The 17,609-nt window shown below is 36.1% G+C and overlaps 1 protein-coding gene across 4 annotated transcripts in view; it reads left to right on the forward strand.

Moving 5' to 3' along the window:
• The first annotated feature begins 609 nt into the window (after nucleotides 1–609).
• The window catches only part of NEMF (nuclear export mediator factor), a 62,832-nt gene continuing 45,832 nt past the window's right edge, over nucleotides 610–17,609 (forward strand). For 3 of the 4 annotated variants that reach the window (XM_044664789.1, XM_044664790.1, XM_044664791.1), the window contains exons 1-6: nucleotides 610–702; nucleotides 2,084–2,152; nucleotides 2,289–2,391; nucleotides 7,385–7,510; nucleotides 10,861–11,009; nucleotides 13,095–13,162. In XM_044664789.1, coding sequence (XP_044520724.1) covers nucleotides 644–702; nucleotides 2,084–2,152; nucleotides 2,289–2,391; nucleotides 7,385–7,510; nucleotides 10,861–11,009; nucleotides 13,095–13,162 — 574 coding nt within the window. In that variant the 5' untranslated portion in view covers nucleotides 610–643. Of the gene's footprint in view, nucleotides 703–2,083; nucleotides 2,153–2,288; nucleotides 2,392–7,384; nucleotides 7,511–10,860; nucleotides 11,010–13,094; nucleotides 13,163–17,609 lie in introns of those variants that run through there. The other variant, XM_044664792.1, reaches the window with a different exon arrangement.

Genomic DNA, 17,609 nt, shown 5'->3' on the forward strand with positions numbered 1-17,609 from the left:
GTCTCTATTTTGCATTTATACATTGTGTATTATTTTTAATAATATGCTGGGATTTCATTTGTGAAATCTAAAATTACTCGAGCCTGAAAATGCAGTGAAACGTTGAGCTCATCTCTCTAAAAAAAAAAATACCCGCGTGTAGGGTTGCTAGTTAAACTATGCAATCTAAATGATAGTGGGAAAAATTACATTTCCCTTCGTTATAACTGACAGCACAACTCGCAAACAGCAAATCTCAGCTGTAAAGCTTGTGCTCTGCACCACCCCCTGCTGGACATTTCACAAAATTATCAGGAAACATAAAGCAAATAATTTTTCTACCAGCAGGAGGCGCTAAAACTTCAGCTTGATATATATAAAGGAAGGAAAATAAAGACGGCGGGATCGACTGCTTTCTCTGAATTTAGGCAGGATATTCATCTATAAGGATGGATTAGTTGTTTAGAACCCTTATATCTTTAACTTAAGGGACTAGAAATACACAATACTAGTTTGCTTGAGTGCGCGCTTCAAAGAATTTTGGGTCCTCCAGCCCGCCGTCAGGTGACTACTGCGCCTGCGTGTGGCTGTGAGTTCCTAGGAGTCTGTCAGTGCTTCTAAGGAGAAGCTGGCCGGGAAGCTGAGCTACTGAAGAACCTTCACCATGAAGACTCGTTTCAGTTCCGTAGATATCTGTGCCATCCTTTCCGAATTCAATTCCAGGTAGGCTCCGACAACTCGGGCTGGGCTCAGTAGGGAAGCTGAAGTACGACGTGCCAGAGGTCTCCTCTCTCCTTTCCTGATAGTGCAGGCCCCGCTTGGGCGAAGGGGTTGGGGGAGCGGGTGGTGGACCACCCCGGGGTCCGGTGAGAGCCTGAGTATTCTCTGCTTACGAGCTCATGAGACCCAGGGCCAGCCTGAAGGGGCCCTCTTTCGCCTCGGGAGTTGCCTACCAGTGCCTATCATACGCTGGCAATAATTCTTTGCTTGGTAGTGAGAGTCTTTAAACGCCATTTGTAATCTTTAAAGCATTGCGAGCCGCAACTAGGCTTCGTGTGCGAGCCCGAAAGTCGGGGAGAGTTTCTGACCTATGTTATTTGCACCTCTAGCCACATGGGCAAGTAACTTCACTTCTTAATGATACCAGGCAGCTTTCTAACACCTAGAGATAGCTAAACTTAAAGTCAAAGTTAATCCTCTGGCATTACAGATGGTTAAATATGCCGGCGGAAGATGAAATCACAGGTTCTGTCTGAAAGGGGAAAGTAAAATAAATGGGAGTCATCATTACCATTATTCTTGCATTAAACTAGCTAGATCTCTCCCACACCATCTGGATAAGGATAAATCTAGGATGTTAACAGTTAGTATTAGAATCGTCCCATGTCTTGGAATTCTTTTCTCTTCCATTTAGCTAGTCTTACATCTGCACTCATTATCCTTACATCATTGTGAATAAACAGTTTAACATGGTAGCCAAAAAAAAAAATCTGAACTCATTTTAGGCTGTATTAGGAGTAGTTATGAGTATGACATTTTAGGAAAAACAATGATTATGCTTCATTGAATCCAAAGGATAGCAACCAAGATGGAAAGGATTGTAAACCATATCATATGTGAATTGGTTTAAATTTGGGAATGTTTCACTTGTGTGCATCAGAGGGGAGGACAGAACAATTTTTATATATATTTTGAGGGTTTCTGGGGCAGGATGGATGAGTGGAAGTTAGGGATTAGCAGATTTCAGCTTAATGGAAAGAAAGATTTCAGTTAGAGCAATACAGAAATAGAGAGGGCAGCTTCAGAAAATCTTCAAACTGGATAAAAACTTGTCATAGATGTTGTAAAAAGGATTCCCTTTCAGGTATAAGTTGGATGACAGGAAAACTCTTATAAATGAGATTCTTTAATCTTAATGTTTATTTCTCTCTCAAGACCTGACTAGTCGTATTTAATCTGTCTAGCACTTTTTTCTCACCTTATTGATTGGATTAGATCTCTAAATCTTTGTATGTTGTTGATACAATTTATACTTGACCATGAATATACTTTTTTCTCAGTACTGCAGAATGTGATTTGTTATACATTTTCTTTTTCCTTCCAGCTTGTTAGGAATGAGAGTACACAACATTTATGATGTGGATAATAAGACATACCTTATACGCCTTCAAAAGTAAGAAATTTTTTTTTGCTTATTTTGATTATTTAAATCTGAGATTATTAATTTCTTATCCTGTTTTAATATTTTTCATGATTGTTTCTTTGGCAAATATTATTTTTAAAGGTAGATTTTTTTCTTTTTTCCACAGACCAGACTTTAAAGTTACACTTTTACTCGAATCTGGTATACGAATTCATACAACAGAGTTTGAATGGCCAAAGAATATGATGCCATCTAGCTTTGCCATGAAGGTAACTTTCATTTGGACAGTAGAACCTAAATTTTAAAATTACAGTTGACTACTTATTTAGAGTTAATTCAGTTTTTATTTATGTGATTTTTCCTTCTTTGGCATTACTGAAACAGATATAATGATCAAATTACTTAATTTTTATGAACTTCAACTTTTTCATCTTCAAATTTCAGTGGTAGAATTTAATTCCTGGTAAATTTCTAGAACATGTTATGAAATTAATGGTCTAGATAGGAAGTGGTAATCACAAAGGGACAGCATAGCTTCATCAAGAATTAGTTTTGGGGGGCAGCTGGGTAGCTCAGTGGATTGAGAGCCAGGCCTAGAGACGGGAGGTCCTAGGTTCAAATCCGGCCTCAGACACTTCCCAGCTGTGTGACCCTGGGCAAGTCACTTGATCCCCATTGCCTACCCTTACCACTCTTTCACCTATAAGTCAATACGCAGAAGTTAAGGATTTAAAATTAAAAAAAAAAAAAAAAAAAGAATAAGTTTTGTTAAATTAGCCTTATTTCCTTTTTTTGACAGGTTTACTAAAATAGTATATGAAGGTGATTTAACTCAATAAATATATGTTAAGCCCAAAGGCAATGTGCTAAGTATGGAGATATGAAGATGAAATTAAATCCTATTCCCATTTATGTTCTACTAAGGAGATATAACTTGAACACCAATAGGTATATTACCAGGAAGTTTTAGTGGAGAGATCACTGACACTGAGGGAATCAGGAAAGGGTTCCCAGAAGAGTTGGTACCTAAATTGAGCTTTGAAAGAAGAACAGGATTCTGAAAGGTACAGTTGAGAAGGCATTCTAGGCATGAGGGATAATCTGTATAAAAGTGTGGAGGTGAAAGATGGACTAAGTGTGGAGAATAGTTAGTAGTCCTCTTTGATGTAGTGTTCATGAAGGAGTAGTGTGAAACAAGCATGGAAAGGTAGATGGCATCAGGGTTTGGAGGGCCTTTTGTGTCAGACTGAAAAGCTTGCTTTTTATTCCTAGGCAGTGAGGAGTCTTGACCCAGGTAAGAAGAGATGAGAGTGAACCATGGTAGTGGTTTTGTGAGTAGAGAAAAGGGGATAATTTGAGAGATGCTGTGGTGGTGGAATTGATGAGACTTTGTAGAAGAATGATGGGGATAGAAGACATCCCAACCATAAGCTCCAAACAATGCCTTCATCCTCACTTCCTCCCTTCTGGAAACTTGGACTTTTCTACCCCATGAACCACCCTGGGCTTTCACCTTATCTTGCCTGGAATTAGCCTCTACCTGATTTCCCAGCCACCAACTCCAGTCTAAGCCTCATCCTTCCTCTTCCCTTCCCAATTCCATCTCTCCTTTGTGCCAAAGTCAGCTCTAACAGATTTGGGTTAATTGTTAAATTTTCAGTGTGAACATTTACTCCTCAGAAATCTCTACAAATTTAGGCTTGATGTATTTTCTTAATTATCTAGTCTTAAGAAAGTGTTAGTAAATGCAGATTAAACTTAAAAGGATGTGCATACTTTTTTCTCCTCATGGAGAGCCCCATCCTTAAATGCTTACCAGCACATCTCTGTATATGAAAACTGCTTGAAGTGAGCTGGAGCTCAGGGAATGACATCAACCCCAGGCTGGAGGCTTGATGACTAGAAACTAAAAATAATAATAATATGAGCATTTATATAGCACTCTAAGGTTGGCAACCTTACAGCACTTCTGCCTTTGTTTATTGTCATTCTCACTGAGCTGTCAGCCCCTTTAGGGCTGAGATGGTTTTACTTGCTGTTATATATGTGCTCAGGACCTCGCATGCAAAAAGCACTTAATAAATTCTGTTCTCCCCACCCTGCTCAATTGCCCCTCATCAAGTTTCTACAATCTCCTAATTACCAAATCTAAAGTTTCTCCTCAGGCCTCACCCTCCTTGATCATTTTATAGTGTTGATCATCCTATCCTCTAGTAAAGTGATGGGCACTTTTAAAGAGGGGGCCAAAGGAAAGGAAATGTTCATCTGTCAGTCTGTTTCTAAGGCAACTCTTTTGAAATGTCATTGTATTGTATCCTACTCATTGTATTCGTCAGATTAGGAATAATGTTGCTTCAGGGGGCCCTCCTGCGAAGTTTGCCCATCCCTGCTCTAGGATATTCTCTTATTTGGATTTTTGCGATACTACTTTTCCTTGTTTTCCTCCCTCCTGTTTAACTACCATTTTTTTGTCTAGCTTGCTATCCATCCTAACTTTGATTTTCTTCAGCTGGCCCTGGCCCTCCTTTTTCTATGTACCCTTTCTCTTGATGCCTTCATCACTTGTCATGGGTTTAATTATCATCTCAATGTAGATGATTCATGGAACTATGTCTAGAACTATTCTGCCCCTTGAGTTCTCTGAGCCCAAGATCTCTCCTCACCAATTGCCTTTTGGAATCATCTGAAATTCAGCACGTCAACATTATCTTTTCCTTCAAATCCACCTCTCTTCCAAACTTTGCTATTCTCTTGAAAGTATCATCATTCTTCTAGTCTTTGCTGGGTTCTTAACCTCGGGGTTATCATTGACCTTTTACTCCTCATCCCATATATCTACTCAACCATTCCTACCTCCTCAGTCTCCTTTGTATTCATATTTCTACTAGTTTGGTTCAGGCCCTCTTTATTTCTCACCTAAATGATTGCTACAGCCTTCTAATTGGGCTTTCTGCCTTCAAATTCTCTCCATTCAAATCTGTCTGCCCTCATTTCCTTTCAGTTTCCACAAAGTAACTTTTCTTGAGTAGAGAACCATGTGATTCCCCTATTCTAGAGCCTTTCTTTTTCCTTTAGGTTAAAATGTAACTCCCTCCCCCTCCTTTTTTAAAGACTTAATGCCTTTCACATCCCAGCCCTAGTCTATATTCCCAGATTTATTGTACATTATTACTTCTCTCACAATCTAGCTAAACTTGCCTTCCCCCATGTCTTAGAATTCCCTGTCTCTCCTTTGCTCTGGCTGTCCTCTGGAACTGGGATTACTAACTGCCTCTCAGGATTTCCCTCTTGTTTCAAGATGTAGCTTGAGCACTACCTTCTGCAGAAAGCCTTTCATGATTTCCTCCCTCCCAGAATGCCTTTTATGGAGCTGCTTTGTATACAGGCTTAATAGATCAGAGGCATTGTGGAATGCCAAATAGAAAGATGGCCTTCAAGCCAGAAAGAATTGGTTTAAGTTCTGCCTCTGATACATAATTGCTATTTGATTATAGGCAAGTCACTTTCTTATTGTCCTAGGTAACTCTGAGATTGAGTTGCAAAGGTGATTTGGAAGAGGTTATATCCCCATCTGGGAGTCCCCTCTACATGTAAAATCACAGGTTTAGTTTCTGTCCTGGTCCATAATCTATTATAATTTTTACATATTTATTGTTTCTCCCATAACAACATACAGTTTTGAAAGTAGGAATAAATGAATGAAATGGTATTTATTAAGTAGTTACTATGTGCCAACATTTTACTAAGTGCTAGGTATTCAAACAAAGGAAAGCTTCAGTTTATTGAGGAATAGTGGCTAGGGAAGGGTGTTTTGCTCTGGAAAGTCAAAGAAACAATAAATCAAAACATACGGTATTCTATTATTGACATCCAGGAGCATTGGCAGTGTTGATTTGATTATTGTTGGCAGAGCAAGAGATGGAATATTGGGAGGTACAGCGGCATAGCTAGAAGTTGGCAAGGGCGAAACATTGTCAGAGGCCTTGGCCTGGCTATTGAAGATGTTTAACCTTGAGGGGAGGGAAATCACATTGGATTATGATAGTCATTTACAAGTATTTGAAGAATTGCCTTCTAAAATTTTTTTAAATTTAATTAATTTAGAATATTTTTCCATGGTTACATGATTCATATTCTTTCCTTCCCTTCCTTCCTCCCTCCTCCCAGAGTAGACGAGCATTTCCACTGAGTTTTACACTTATCTTTGAAGAACTGCCTTTTAGAAGGGTGAATAGGCTTCTACTTTTCCTCAGAATGCAGAATCGGAATCAGTGGGTTGTAATTCAGGCTTTCTGACTTAAAGTTATCCAAACATAGAATGGTGTGTCATAGGACGTAATGGCTTGAAGACCACTTGTCAGGTTTGTCATGGAAAGGATTCTTGTTCAGAAAAACTTTGGTTTGATTCATATTGATTCTACTTAACATTTCTTCTTAACCTCTATCACCTCTTCCTTGTTAACATGACCTATTGGAAAAGCTTCTTGACTGATCTCTCTGCTTCAAGTTTCCGCCCTTTTGCAGGTTGTTTTTCATGCAGCTTCCAAAGTAATCTTTCTAAGGCACAGGTCTAATTGTGCTATTTACCTGCTCAAAAACCTTTCCAAAAAAATAATACCTCTTCAGCCTGGTCTTTAAAACCTTCTGCATTCTGGCTCTAGCCTGCCTTTTTTGCTTTTTATTTCACATAATTCTAATTTCTAGCCAAACTGGACTTCTAGCTACTCCCCAACTCAACTTCCATCTCTTGTCCCCATGCTTTTGCCCAAGTTACCCTTTAGACCTATAATTTGCTACCTGTGTTCCTTAGGATTCCTAGCTTCCTTTAAGGCTTAGCTCAGCTGCCAGGTTTTAGGTAAGCATTCCTACCCCATCTATTACCCTCCAATTGTTAGTATTCTCCCCTCACAGTTGCTTGTATTTGTGTATTATGTACTTCCTATCTCCTACCCCCAATTGATGTGGCAATAGGAATGGCTTAGTTTTTTCATAAAATTTTTAGATTTTGATCAGATTTTATACACTCACACATACACACACAATTTTAAGCTTTAAAATACTGTATAAACATAAGTTTTTAGGATTATTTTTATTATGTCTTTGTTTCATTAGTACTTTGCATGTAGTAAATATTTAATAAATGTTTATTTAATTGAATTTTAAAGAATGAATAAATGTATACTAACTAGATATTATCCAATAATAAATTATTTAGAAATTCAGTTTTATTATACAAATTACTATCTCCTTCTTTCTGGATAGTGCCGAAAACATTTGAAGAGTCGCAGATTAGTTAGTGTAAAACAGCTTGGTGTGGATCGAATTGTAGATTTTCAGTTTGGAAGTGATGAAGCTGCCTATCATTTAATCATTGAACTTTATGATAAGGTGAGTTGAAAGCTGTTTTGTTTTTTTCTTTTGAGAAATGAGAATTCTTTATCCAGTTAGCATTAATTTATTATAGTGTGAAGTAGGGATAGGGAACTTTTTTCTTTCAGTGACCCCCCCACCCCCCAGGAAAAAAATTGTGGATCACAAAAAAAGGAACAATAATAGCCCATAAAAATAATAGTAATAGTATCTATCAGTTAGATTTTAGACTATCCTCAATTGTCTAAAATAATAGGCTCCAAAAGTGTAGGTTATAGTCTAAGCCCCAAGGAGGGTTGGAAAGTATCATCAGGGGTATTCCCTAGGTAGTTCATACTAGCTCTTAGAGTCAATTTTAAAATTTTAAAATGTTCATTATGTGCATTTACATCTTAGAAAATGGCAAATCATAACTTTTTGTTTTATTGATTTATTTGATTTGATTTATTGATTGTATAGACTTAAGAAAAGTGATGGGAAAAATGTTAATAATGCAAATTAAAGTTAAAAGTGCCATGTTTACATTTTGGAGGGGTGGAGCTAGTTATTAAGCATTTACCATCAAGCTACTGGATCCCAGATAGCTAATTGTGAGAATTATCTACCAGCACAGCTCTTCCTCTCTTTGTCCCTTAATAGTCCCCCATTCTGCCCCTTCTGCTTTGTAAGCCTCCAGTCTACCCCCTGCTTCTTAGGCAATTATAACCTAATCGCACCTTGAGCATCCACAAAGCAGGTGTATAGGTGCTGTTGAAAAAGTATCCCTTTCCTTCCCTGTTCCATTAATGTCATTGTAGCAATTACAGTCAACCCTTGAGGAGTGGGCTGTTTGCTGGTATTAGACCAATGGAAAAGCCCTGCTACCTCTTTTTTATTTTGGTGGGATAGAATGAGTTGCACCGATCTCATTTCATTATCTTTCTCCCCAAATATACTACTGTTCCAAATTTCCCTATTGTTATCAAGAACATCCATTTTTCTAGTCTCCCAGGTTTATAATCTTGATGTCATCTTTGACTCCTTACTCTTCTTCACTCCACATGTTCAATCAGTTGCCAATTTTAGTTGTTTTCACATCCATGTCTCTTGTATTTGACTCTTTTTCTCTACTCACTGAAGCCTAGTTTAAGTCTTTTTCATCCCTTACTTGAACTAACAGTAGCATTCTTTTTGGCTTCTCTGCCTTAAGTCTCCTCCCTCTTTCAGAATATCCTCCATTCAGCTGCCAGATTGATTTTCCTAAAGCACAAACCTTCCCATGACACTCCCTTACTGAGTAAACCTCAGTAAGTCAAATTTTATTTCATCCTTTATACATTTCTGTTTTGTGTTTTATAATATGCATATTTATTAGTATGATATGTGTGTAAATAAATTAGTACAGTATGTACACAGATAAGTAAAAATGTATATATTGAAGTTTGGAGAGGGGGCAGCTGGGTAGCTCAGTGGAATGAGAGTCAGTCCTAGAGACAGGAGGTCCTAGGTTCAAATCTGGCCTCAGACACTTCCCAGCTGTGTGACCCTGGGCAAGTCACTTGACCCCCATTGCCTACCCTTACCACTCTTCTGCCTTGGAGCCAATACACAGTATTGACTACAAGTTGGAAGGTAAGGGTTTAAAAAAAAAAAGTTTGGAGATCATTGGTCTAAACCAGATATGTAATAAAAGACAAGACCTGACATATGAGGGAAATAGGCATCACAGAGCTCTTGTACTTTAAGAAAATTGTATAATTATAAATAAACAAAAGGGGAATATTATAAAATTAAATGCCTAGCTCTGATCTTACCTTCTCTTTTTTCACATGTTTCTCATTTTGGCCATATCCAAGGAAGTTAGAACTGTCCAAAATTTTGTACTCTTAAATTTTTAACCATGCACACCTTGCAAATATATTCAATTTTTGGAATTCATGGTTTGTGCCATATATACTTCCTGTAGGGGTCTGGCAGTGACAAAATAATATGGTAGGGAAAGTTCTGAGTCATGTTTGAGTTCTATAAAGAATTTTATTTTGAATTATAAAGGACATATTTGGAAAGCTATTTTTTTATTACTGTAAATTTAGCATGCACATCAACTCCTAATAAAGTCTGGCTTCAGTCACAGAATCTTAAAATTTGATTGAAAATAAATATATACTTTCTTTTTTAACTTTCTGTCTGAGTATTGATCCTAGGGCAGAAGAGTGATAAAGGGGTAGGCAGTGCAGGTTAAGTGACTTGCCACGGGTAACACAGCTAGGGAATATCTGAGGCCAAGTTTGAACCCAGGACCTCCTGTTTTCAGGCTTGGCTCTTTATCCACTAAGCTACCTAGCTGCCCCTAACTAAATACTTTTTTACAAAATAAGAACAAAAGAACATATTTTGTCTGTGACCTTTTCTAAATATTTTTGTCTATATGAAGGTCTGTTTAAAAAAAATTTAGAGTAGGCCTATGATTTTGTCAGTCTAGGGACTCTTGATAAGGAAACTTCCTCTGCCAATGCAGATAGGCAGCAGGTCTGTAACTTCAGTCTTAGAGAGCTACTTCCTGAATTGAGAGGTTACGTGATTTTCTTAGCGTCATGGAGCCAGCATGGATCAGAGGTAGAGTTCGAACCCACACTCTTGAGGCTAACCTCTTATACACTATGTCAGAGTTTCTCAATATTTTTTATTTTTCAAACCTCTTTAAAGAAAAAAATACCCATACTTCTAAGAGTCTATTTGACGGTTTCTGCTGATGACACTAAATACATTCCACTAAATAAGCAACAGTAGATAATAGGTATTTTACAGTGATTGACTTCATATTGTGATGTCCAGGAATGCATTGCAGCTTAAAGCTGGGGACTGTAGTGCTCTGTAGGCAGCTTTTAAATCATCCTTATTACTATTGCTGCTGAAAAGTTAAATGATATGACATTAGTGTCATAAGGATTACCTTGCAGTTAAAAATGCAAATGAGATGCCTGTTTATACCCAAATGTGTGGTTCCCGGTGTTTCATTAAATAGATATAGCATTCTAAAAACTTGTCTTAAAACTTAAGAATTATCTTAGCAGTAGTAGAGTAACTGTGTTCTGTTATATAAAACAGACGATCTGTTAAGACTACCTTTGTTTTTGTAAACAAATCTACAGATTTGTAGAGAATTGCCAGTGAGGGCATAACTTACAACAATGCATATTGGTTTAATAAATTATAGTGTTTCCAGTATTAAGGGATATTAAGGAAATAAGCTAGAGATGGTATTTGGATTTTGTTTTTAAACTCCATTTCACTGTATGGTGATCTAAAACATTCTTTTTTTCCCCCACCTTGATGCAATATTGAGAAAAAACATTAAGCTACAAGTTGTTTTTAAATTTTTATTCCAGGGGAATATTGTTCTTACCAACTACGATTACCTAATTTTAAATATCTTGAGGTTTCGAAGTGATGAAGCAGATGATGTAAAATTTGCTGTTCGAGAAAAATATCCAGTTGATCATGCTAGAGTATTTGAACCATTACTTTCATTGGAAAGGTAATTAATGTTTTATTTATAATAAGTTTACTATATTTTGTTAGGGTAATAAAATTAGACCTTTCATAATATTCTGATTTGAAATGTTTGAGTTTATTTTCTTTCCCTTATATGAATTAGGTCTAGTAACATTGTAATGATAAGTTATATGTATATATGGTCATTTCAAGTGAACCCTGTTTGGGGATACAGATTGAAGTCATTTAGCCTTTTTTTTTTTTTTAATTATTTTTAGATGGGTGGTAGATTTCTCTCAAAATGAGGGGAAGTTATATATTTCTGGTTGTTTTATAGAAAGATAAGTATCTTGGGCGTAAGAGAGACAGAAATTGGAGAGTAGATCATTGGGACTGAGGAAAGGTTTATGTAAAATGTTCACAGCTTCTAGAGAGTAATTACTCAGTATGCATAAGCTGTAGTGAAACAAATGATTAGAATATTGGTTCTTGAACTTCTTGTAATATAAGTCTCCTTTACTTTAATAAAACTTTGGTAGAATGTTTTCAGTGAACAATTTAAATATGTCTGGTAAGAAATAACAAAAAGCTGGTTTTTAAAATATTATATTTATAAATCAATTTTATTTTAATAATATCATAAGCAGTTTATTAAAGTAGAAAAAAGTATATAATAGCAGTAAGCATTTTAAATTTGAGAACAATATTAGATGATGGATGTGATAGCTTACCTTATTAGGTCCTTCACAAGAGTTCATATTGCTCTTTGTTTATATAAGCCAGTATGTTGGGAGACTGTTATAATTTTTTATATTTTAACTTTAAAACACTAGACTTTTGTTTTGAAATTTTCTATGTTTTGTTTGAGAATATCTTTATTATTCTCTCCTGAACAATGGAACTGTTTTTTAAAATGTTGCTAACACACATTATACATTAGAATCACTAGAAATAAATCTACATTTGAAATAACTGTGGTCATATTAACATTTGTTCTATATTTGGAATTTGATGTTAAATCTAGATTTGTTGATTTTTGTTTTATCATCAGAATCATTGTTATAAAGACATTTTTTGTCTCTAAATATCCTTATTTTCCCTAATTGTTCATAGTAGACATTTACATTAAAAATTTAATAGTTAACAAATAACCTGAAAATATGAAAAAACAGAAATTATTTCATGCCTCTTCAGCTAAAGTTATTCAATTCTATTTTGTTTTCATTTCTAATAATAAGGCAAGAAATAAAATACCCATTACAACTGGGAAGTCATGTAAATGCAATAGCCATGTTTACCACCATCACCAAAAAAAGAAAAGGAAAGAAAAAATATGCTTCATTCTGTACCTAGGATATCATTTCTCTACTGGATGTGGAGAACATTTTATATTTTGAGCCTTTTGGAATTGTGGTGGATCATTAATCAGAATTAATGAATTTTTCAAAGTTGATTCTGTTCTCTGGTTCTGTTCATTTCACTTTGCATCAGTACATATAAAGCTTCCCAGGTTTTTCTGAAACTGTTCTTTAATTATTTCTTATAGGACAATAGTATTACATCTCAAAGACTACAGCTTGTTCATCTGTTCCCCAACTGATAATTCAGCCAAAATTAAAAGTCACTTGATTGCGTTGTAAACATTATTGGGTTTGATCATTAGTGGTCTTATGTTGGTCTAGGAACAAATATTTCCAGTGATCAGTTTTAAAAACTGTTTTCCACATTAGGTGAATACATGTGTTATGTGTGATCAACAAAGAAAAAGAGAGAACAAAGTGATTCTGTGTGCCTACCACCATGATTTTTGTCTCTGTAGAACCATGAGGTTAATATAGAATAGAATTTGAGAAATGATGGACAGTTTTGGCTAGAAAAAAAGTGCTTGCCATAATAATGGACTATTTTATTAAATGGAAAATACATACATGCATGTGTGTACACACATATATGCATATATGTGCGTGTACACATATATATACACATATACGTCTATAAACACACACAAAATGATGTGAAGACATTACTGGGAACCATAAGCATCATTTTATTTCCTCTCTGAATGTGATTTTTTTCCAGATAATATAGCTCTAAGCCAATTAAGAAGGTAATTCTTATTTTTTCATAGATTAACTGAGATAATATCCAGTGCACCCAAAGGAGAACAGTTAAAGAGAATTCTTAACCCACATCTCCGTGAGTAATTATATGTATTGACAGAATACTATTTAGCAATTTAGAATGTCTTTTAAAAAACATTCTTTGATTTGTTATTTATTGGGAAAATGTAGACTAGGCATGCTTCAGAACATTTAGTTCAGCAAACATAAAAAAAATCTTAAAATAGAAATAAAAATGAGCCTTTATTGGAGCTAAAACCATCTGTAGAGCAACACTGAAAGATTATTTTAAAATATATTTTAAAGAGAAGAAAATACCAAAGAATGAGGGGGGAAAAATCACAAATAACATTCCCCACAAAAAAGGCCAATGAGAAGACATTAGTAACTCATATGACTACTTTCTTATCTTTATACAATTTTTACCCAAAAAATCTATACAGATATGAAGAGATAACCTTCATAAAAAATATGAGAAGGAAGCAGGCTACATCTTTACAATTGCACAATTGACTGAAACAAGCAGAGAATACAAACACAATCAACTAACAAACATTTATTAAGCACCTGAGGCTCTGGGCTAGATACTGGAAAAACAAAGACAAAAATGAAATATTCTCTGCCCTTAAGGAGCTTATGTGCTGTCAAGGGAACAAAAGCAAATATATACAAAATTTGTTAAGATAAATGCATGGTGATCCAGGACTGGGGGAAGTGGAGAAAGTCTGAGGAAAGGTTCCTGTGAGGATGACACTGAAGGAAGGAAGGGACTCTAAAAGAGGTGAGGAGGGGAAAGAATTCAAGGCATGAAGGATTGCCTGTACAAAGGCATGATGATGGAAGATGGAATGTCATTTGGGAGAGATAGCAAGAAGACCGTTTTGGCTAAGATGTAGAGTTCCAGAAGGAGAGTAATATGTAATAAGTCTGGAAAGGTATGAGTTAATCAAATATTTATTAAAATGCTTACTATTTGCCAGGAATTATGCTAAGCACTGAGGATATAAAAAAGGAGCAAAACATTTTCTTCCCTTTATGAAGCTTACATTCTAATGGGAGGAATAACAAATAAACAAATGAAGCATACTCATAAGATATATTCACTATGGATATAAAGTAACCTTAAAAGGGAAGGCACTGATGCAGCTAGGGGAGGGAGGACTGGGAAAAGATCTTTTTGGAAAATAAAAGTGCTAGTGAGGAAGAAAAGCATTCCAAGCATGAGAGACAGCCAGTGCAATGACACAGAAATGGAAGATGGAACATCATGTGAGGAAAAGAGCAAATAGGCCAGTATGTGAATTTTAGAGGGCATGGAGGGAAGGTATATGGAAGGAGCCTGGAAAGATAGGAAGGAACCAATGAAGGAGTTTATATTTGATCCTAGTTGAAATGGGGAACAATGAAGTTTATTGTGTAGTGGGTAATATAGTCAGACTTGAACTTTAGGAAAATCACTTCAGTAATTGTGATGGGCAGGATTACAGTTGGTAGAGAGACATGAGGCAGGAATACCACTTAGAGGGCTACTGAACTAGGCCCTGAAATAGATTGAAGGTTGTGTAAGTAGAGAAAAGGAGACATACACCAGAAATGTTGTGGGGGTAGAAACAACAGTGTTTGCCAGCTTGGTTTGATAGAATGAGAATTTGAGGGTGATATCAAAATTCTGAACCTAAAGATTGGGGGAATGATGAAATATAGTATCTAAGTAATTGGAAATTTCAGAAGTGGAGTGGGTTTGGGGGGAAAGTTAATGAGTTCTGCTTTAGATAATTTGAGTTTGATACCTAAGGACTATCCAATTCAAAATGTCTAATAAGCAGTTGATAATGTGGGACTGTAGTTCAAGAGAGGAACTAGAATTGGGAAGCTAAGTGAAATTGAAGAACAGTGTCACAAAAATCTTAGAGGAGAGAATATTCAAAAAAGGAAAGTGATTAACAATAACAAATCCTGCAGGAAGGTTTTGATGTATGAAGATTGAGAAAAGTACATTAAATATGACAATTAGGAGATCATTGGTAACTTTGGTGAGAGCATTTTCAGTTAAATGATGAAACTGGAGGCCACATTGCTGAGGGGTTAGAAGAGAATGAAAGAGGAACTGGAAGTACCTACTATATACATAGCTTCTTTAAGAAATTTAGCTGAGAAAGGAAGGTAAGATATAGTGAGATAACAAGCAAGAATAGTAAGGTCATGTGAGGGTTTTTTAGAAACGAGGGACCATGAGCATGTTTATAGGCAGCAAAAATGCTTGACAATTCAGAAAAAAATTAAATAGTTTTAAAAATTCCTTTTGTTTATACTGTAATAAGGACCGGCAAGTCTAGTGATCTATATATATCCAGCTCTATTTTCTCCTCAGTTCCAGTCCTAGGTCACTTACTGCCTGTTGGACCTTTCATATTGGATGTCACATCGGCATTTCAAATTTATTATGTTCAAAACAGAATTTATTACCTTGCCCCATAAACCAATCTCTATTTCAAACTTCCCTATTTCTGTTGTGGGCATCAGGATTGCAGTCTTCTAGGTTTGGAATCCCTAATGATCCAAAACCTCTCACTCTTTGTCAATCCATTTATCCAGTCAGTTGCCATTCCTGTCACAACAATATCTCTTGCATTCATCTGCTTCTCAGTATTCACACAGCAACCACTTCAGTTCATAACCTCATCACCTCTCATCTGAATTATTGCAAAGGCCTCTTCATTGTTCTGTTTGCCTCATCCTCTATACAGCTGCCAAAGTAATTTTCCTCAGCTACAAATATGACCATGTCACTCTCTTACTCATACCTAATACCACTGAAATCATCTTTCCCTTTAGGATAAAATGTAAGTTCCTCTGTTTGACTTTCAAAGTCCTTCACAACCTGATCCTAAATTACTTTTTTAGCCTCATTATATATTATTCCTCTTTCCATACTATGTGGTTTAACCACTCCTTTCTTTGCTATTACTCATACCCATCACACCATCTCCTATCTCTTCCTTTGCTGTGGTTGTCCCTTATGCCTGGAATATTTTCCCTCATCTCTACCTCATGAATCCAACATTCTTCAAGATTTAGCTCAAGTCCCACAAATATGAAGCCTTTGCTAATTAATGTCTTCAACTGTTGGAAACCTCCCTCCCTAAAATATCGTTTATTAATTCAGTATCTACTTCCATTTATACATTTTATCTCTTCTTATAGAATGTAAGCTTCTTAAGATCATTATTGTCTTTATCCCCAGAGTCTAGGGTAGTACCTGATACATAATAGGCACTTAATAAATGTCAGTAATATCACACACACACACACACACACACACACACACACGCACACGCACACGCACACATGAAGTAGTTTAGCATAAGAGGTAGTGAACTAGCCTTGGAATCAGAAAGACAGGGATTGAAGTTCTACTTCTGACACATACTGGCCCATTCCCTAAGTACTTCCAAAGAGAAGCACCAATTTTAACAAGAAAAAGCATCTAAGGCTTCCTTTAGCATCATGTCTGCAAATGCATAGTAACATTGAGTTTTATGTTATCAAATATTAAAAATTTCAAATAGATTAACATTCTACTTCTTCAGAAGGAGTTTGGACATGAGGAAGGAAGTCCTAATACCAATGAAATCAGAGATCCGTGTGTGTGTGTGTGTGTACACCCATACAGATGTGTATGTACATCTATTTTATTTTTACATGGACATGATAATGACTATAAACAGATAACTACAGATGGATGATGATCATGCCCAGAAATGGAATAAAAGTCTGAGATAGATTGAATTTGAGAAATTTCAGGGCTTTCAAACTGCCTTGCTTTAAAAAACCCATTTCTTTGATATCAGTATACTCCTGATCATGTTATATGGCTGTGAATAATGGAATGTAACTTTTTTATGTGACTTTTTTCCTTTATTAAATTCTTTATTTTTTTTTTACCACGCATAGACATTTATTAAGGATCTCTTGATCATGAGGAAAACAGATATAAATATGATCTCAATTGATTTTCCTTTTTTTTTTTTTCAGTTTTTTTTTAACATTTATTAATATTCATTTTTAACATGGTTACATGATTCATGCTCCACCTTTCCCCTTCAACCTGCACCCCCACCCACCCATGGCCGATGCGCATTTCCACTAGTTTTGTCATGTGTCCTTGATCAAGACCAATTTGCAAATTGTTGGTAGTTGCATTGGTGTGGTAGTTTCGAGTCCACACCCTCAATCATGTCCACCCTGACCCATGCGTTCAAGCAGTTGTTTTTCTTATATGTTTCCTCTCCTGCAGTCCTTCCTCTGAATGTGGGTAGCTTTCTTTACCGTAAATCCCTCAGAATTGTCCTGGGTCATTGTATTGCTGCTGGTACAGAGGTCCATTACATTCAATTTTACCACAGTATATCAGTCTCTGTGTATAGAGTTCTTCTGGCTCTGCTCCTTTTGCTCTGCATCAGTTCCCGGAGGTCTCTCCAGTTCGCCTGGAACTTCTCCAGTTTATTATTCCTTTTAGCACA

The sequence above is a fragment of the Gracilinanus agilis genome, chromosome 2, assembly GCF_016433145.1.
Source record: "Gracilinanus agilis isolate LMUSP501 chromosome 2, AgileGrace, whole genome shotgun sequence".
Classification (NCBI taxonomy): domain Eukaryota; kingdom Metazoa; phylum Chordata; class Mammalia; order Didelphimorphia; family Didelphidae; genus Gracilinanus; species Gracilinanus agilis.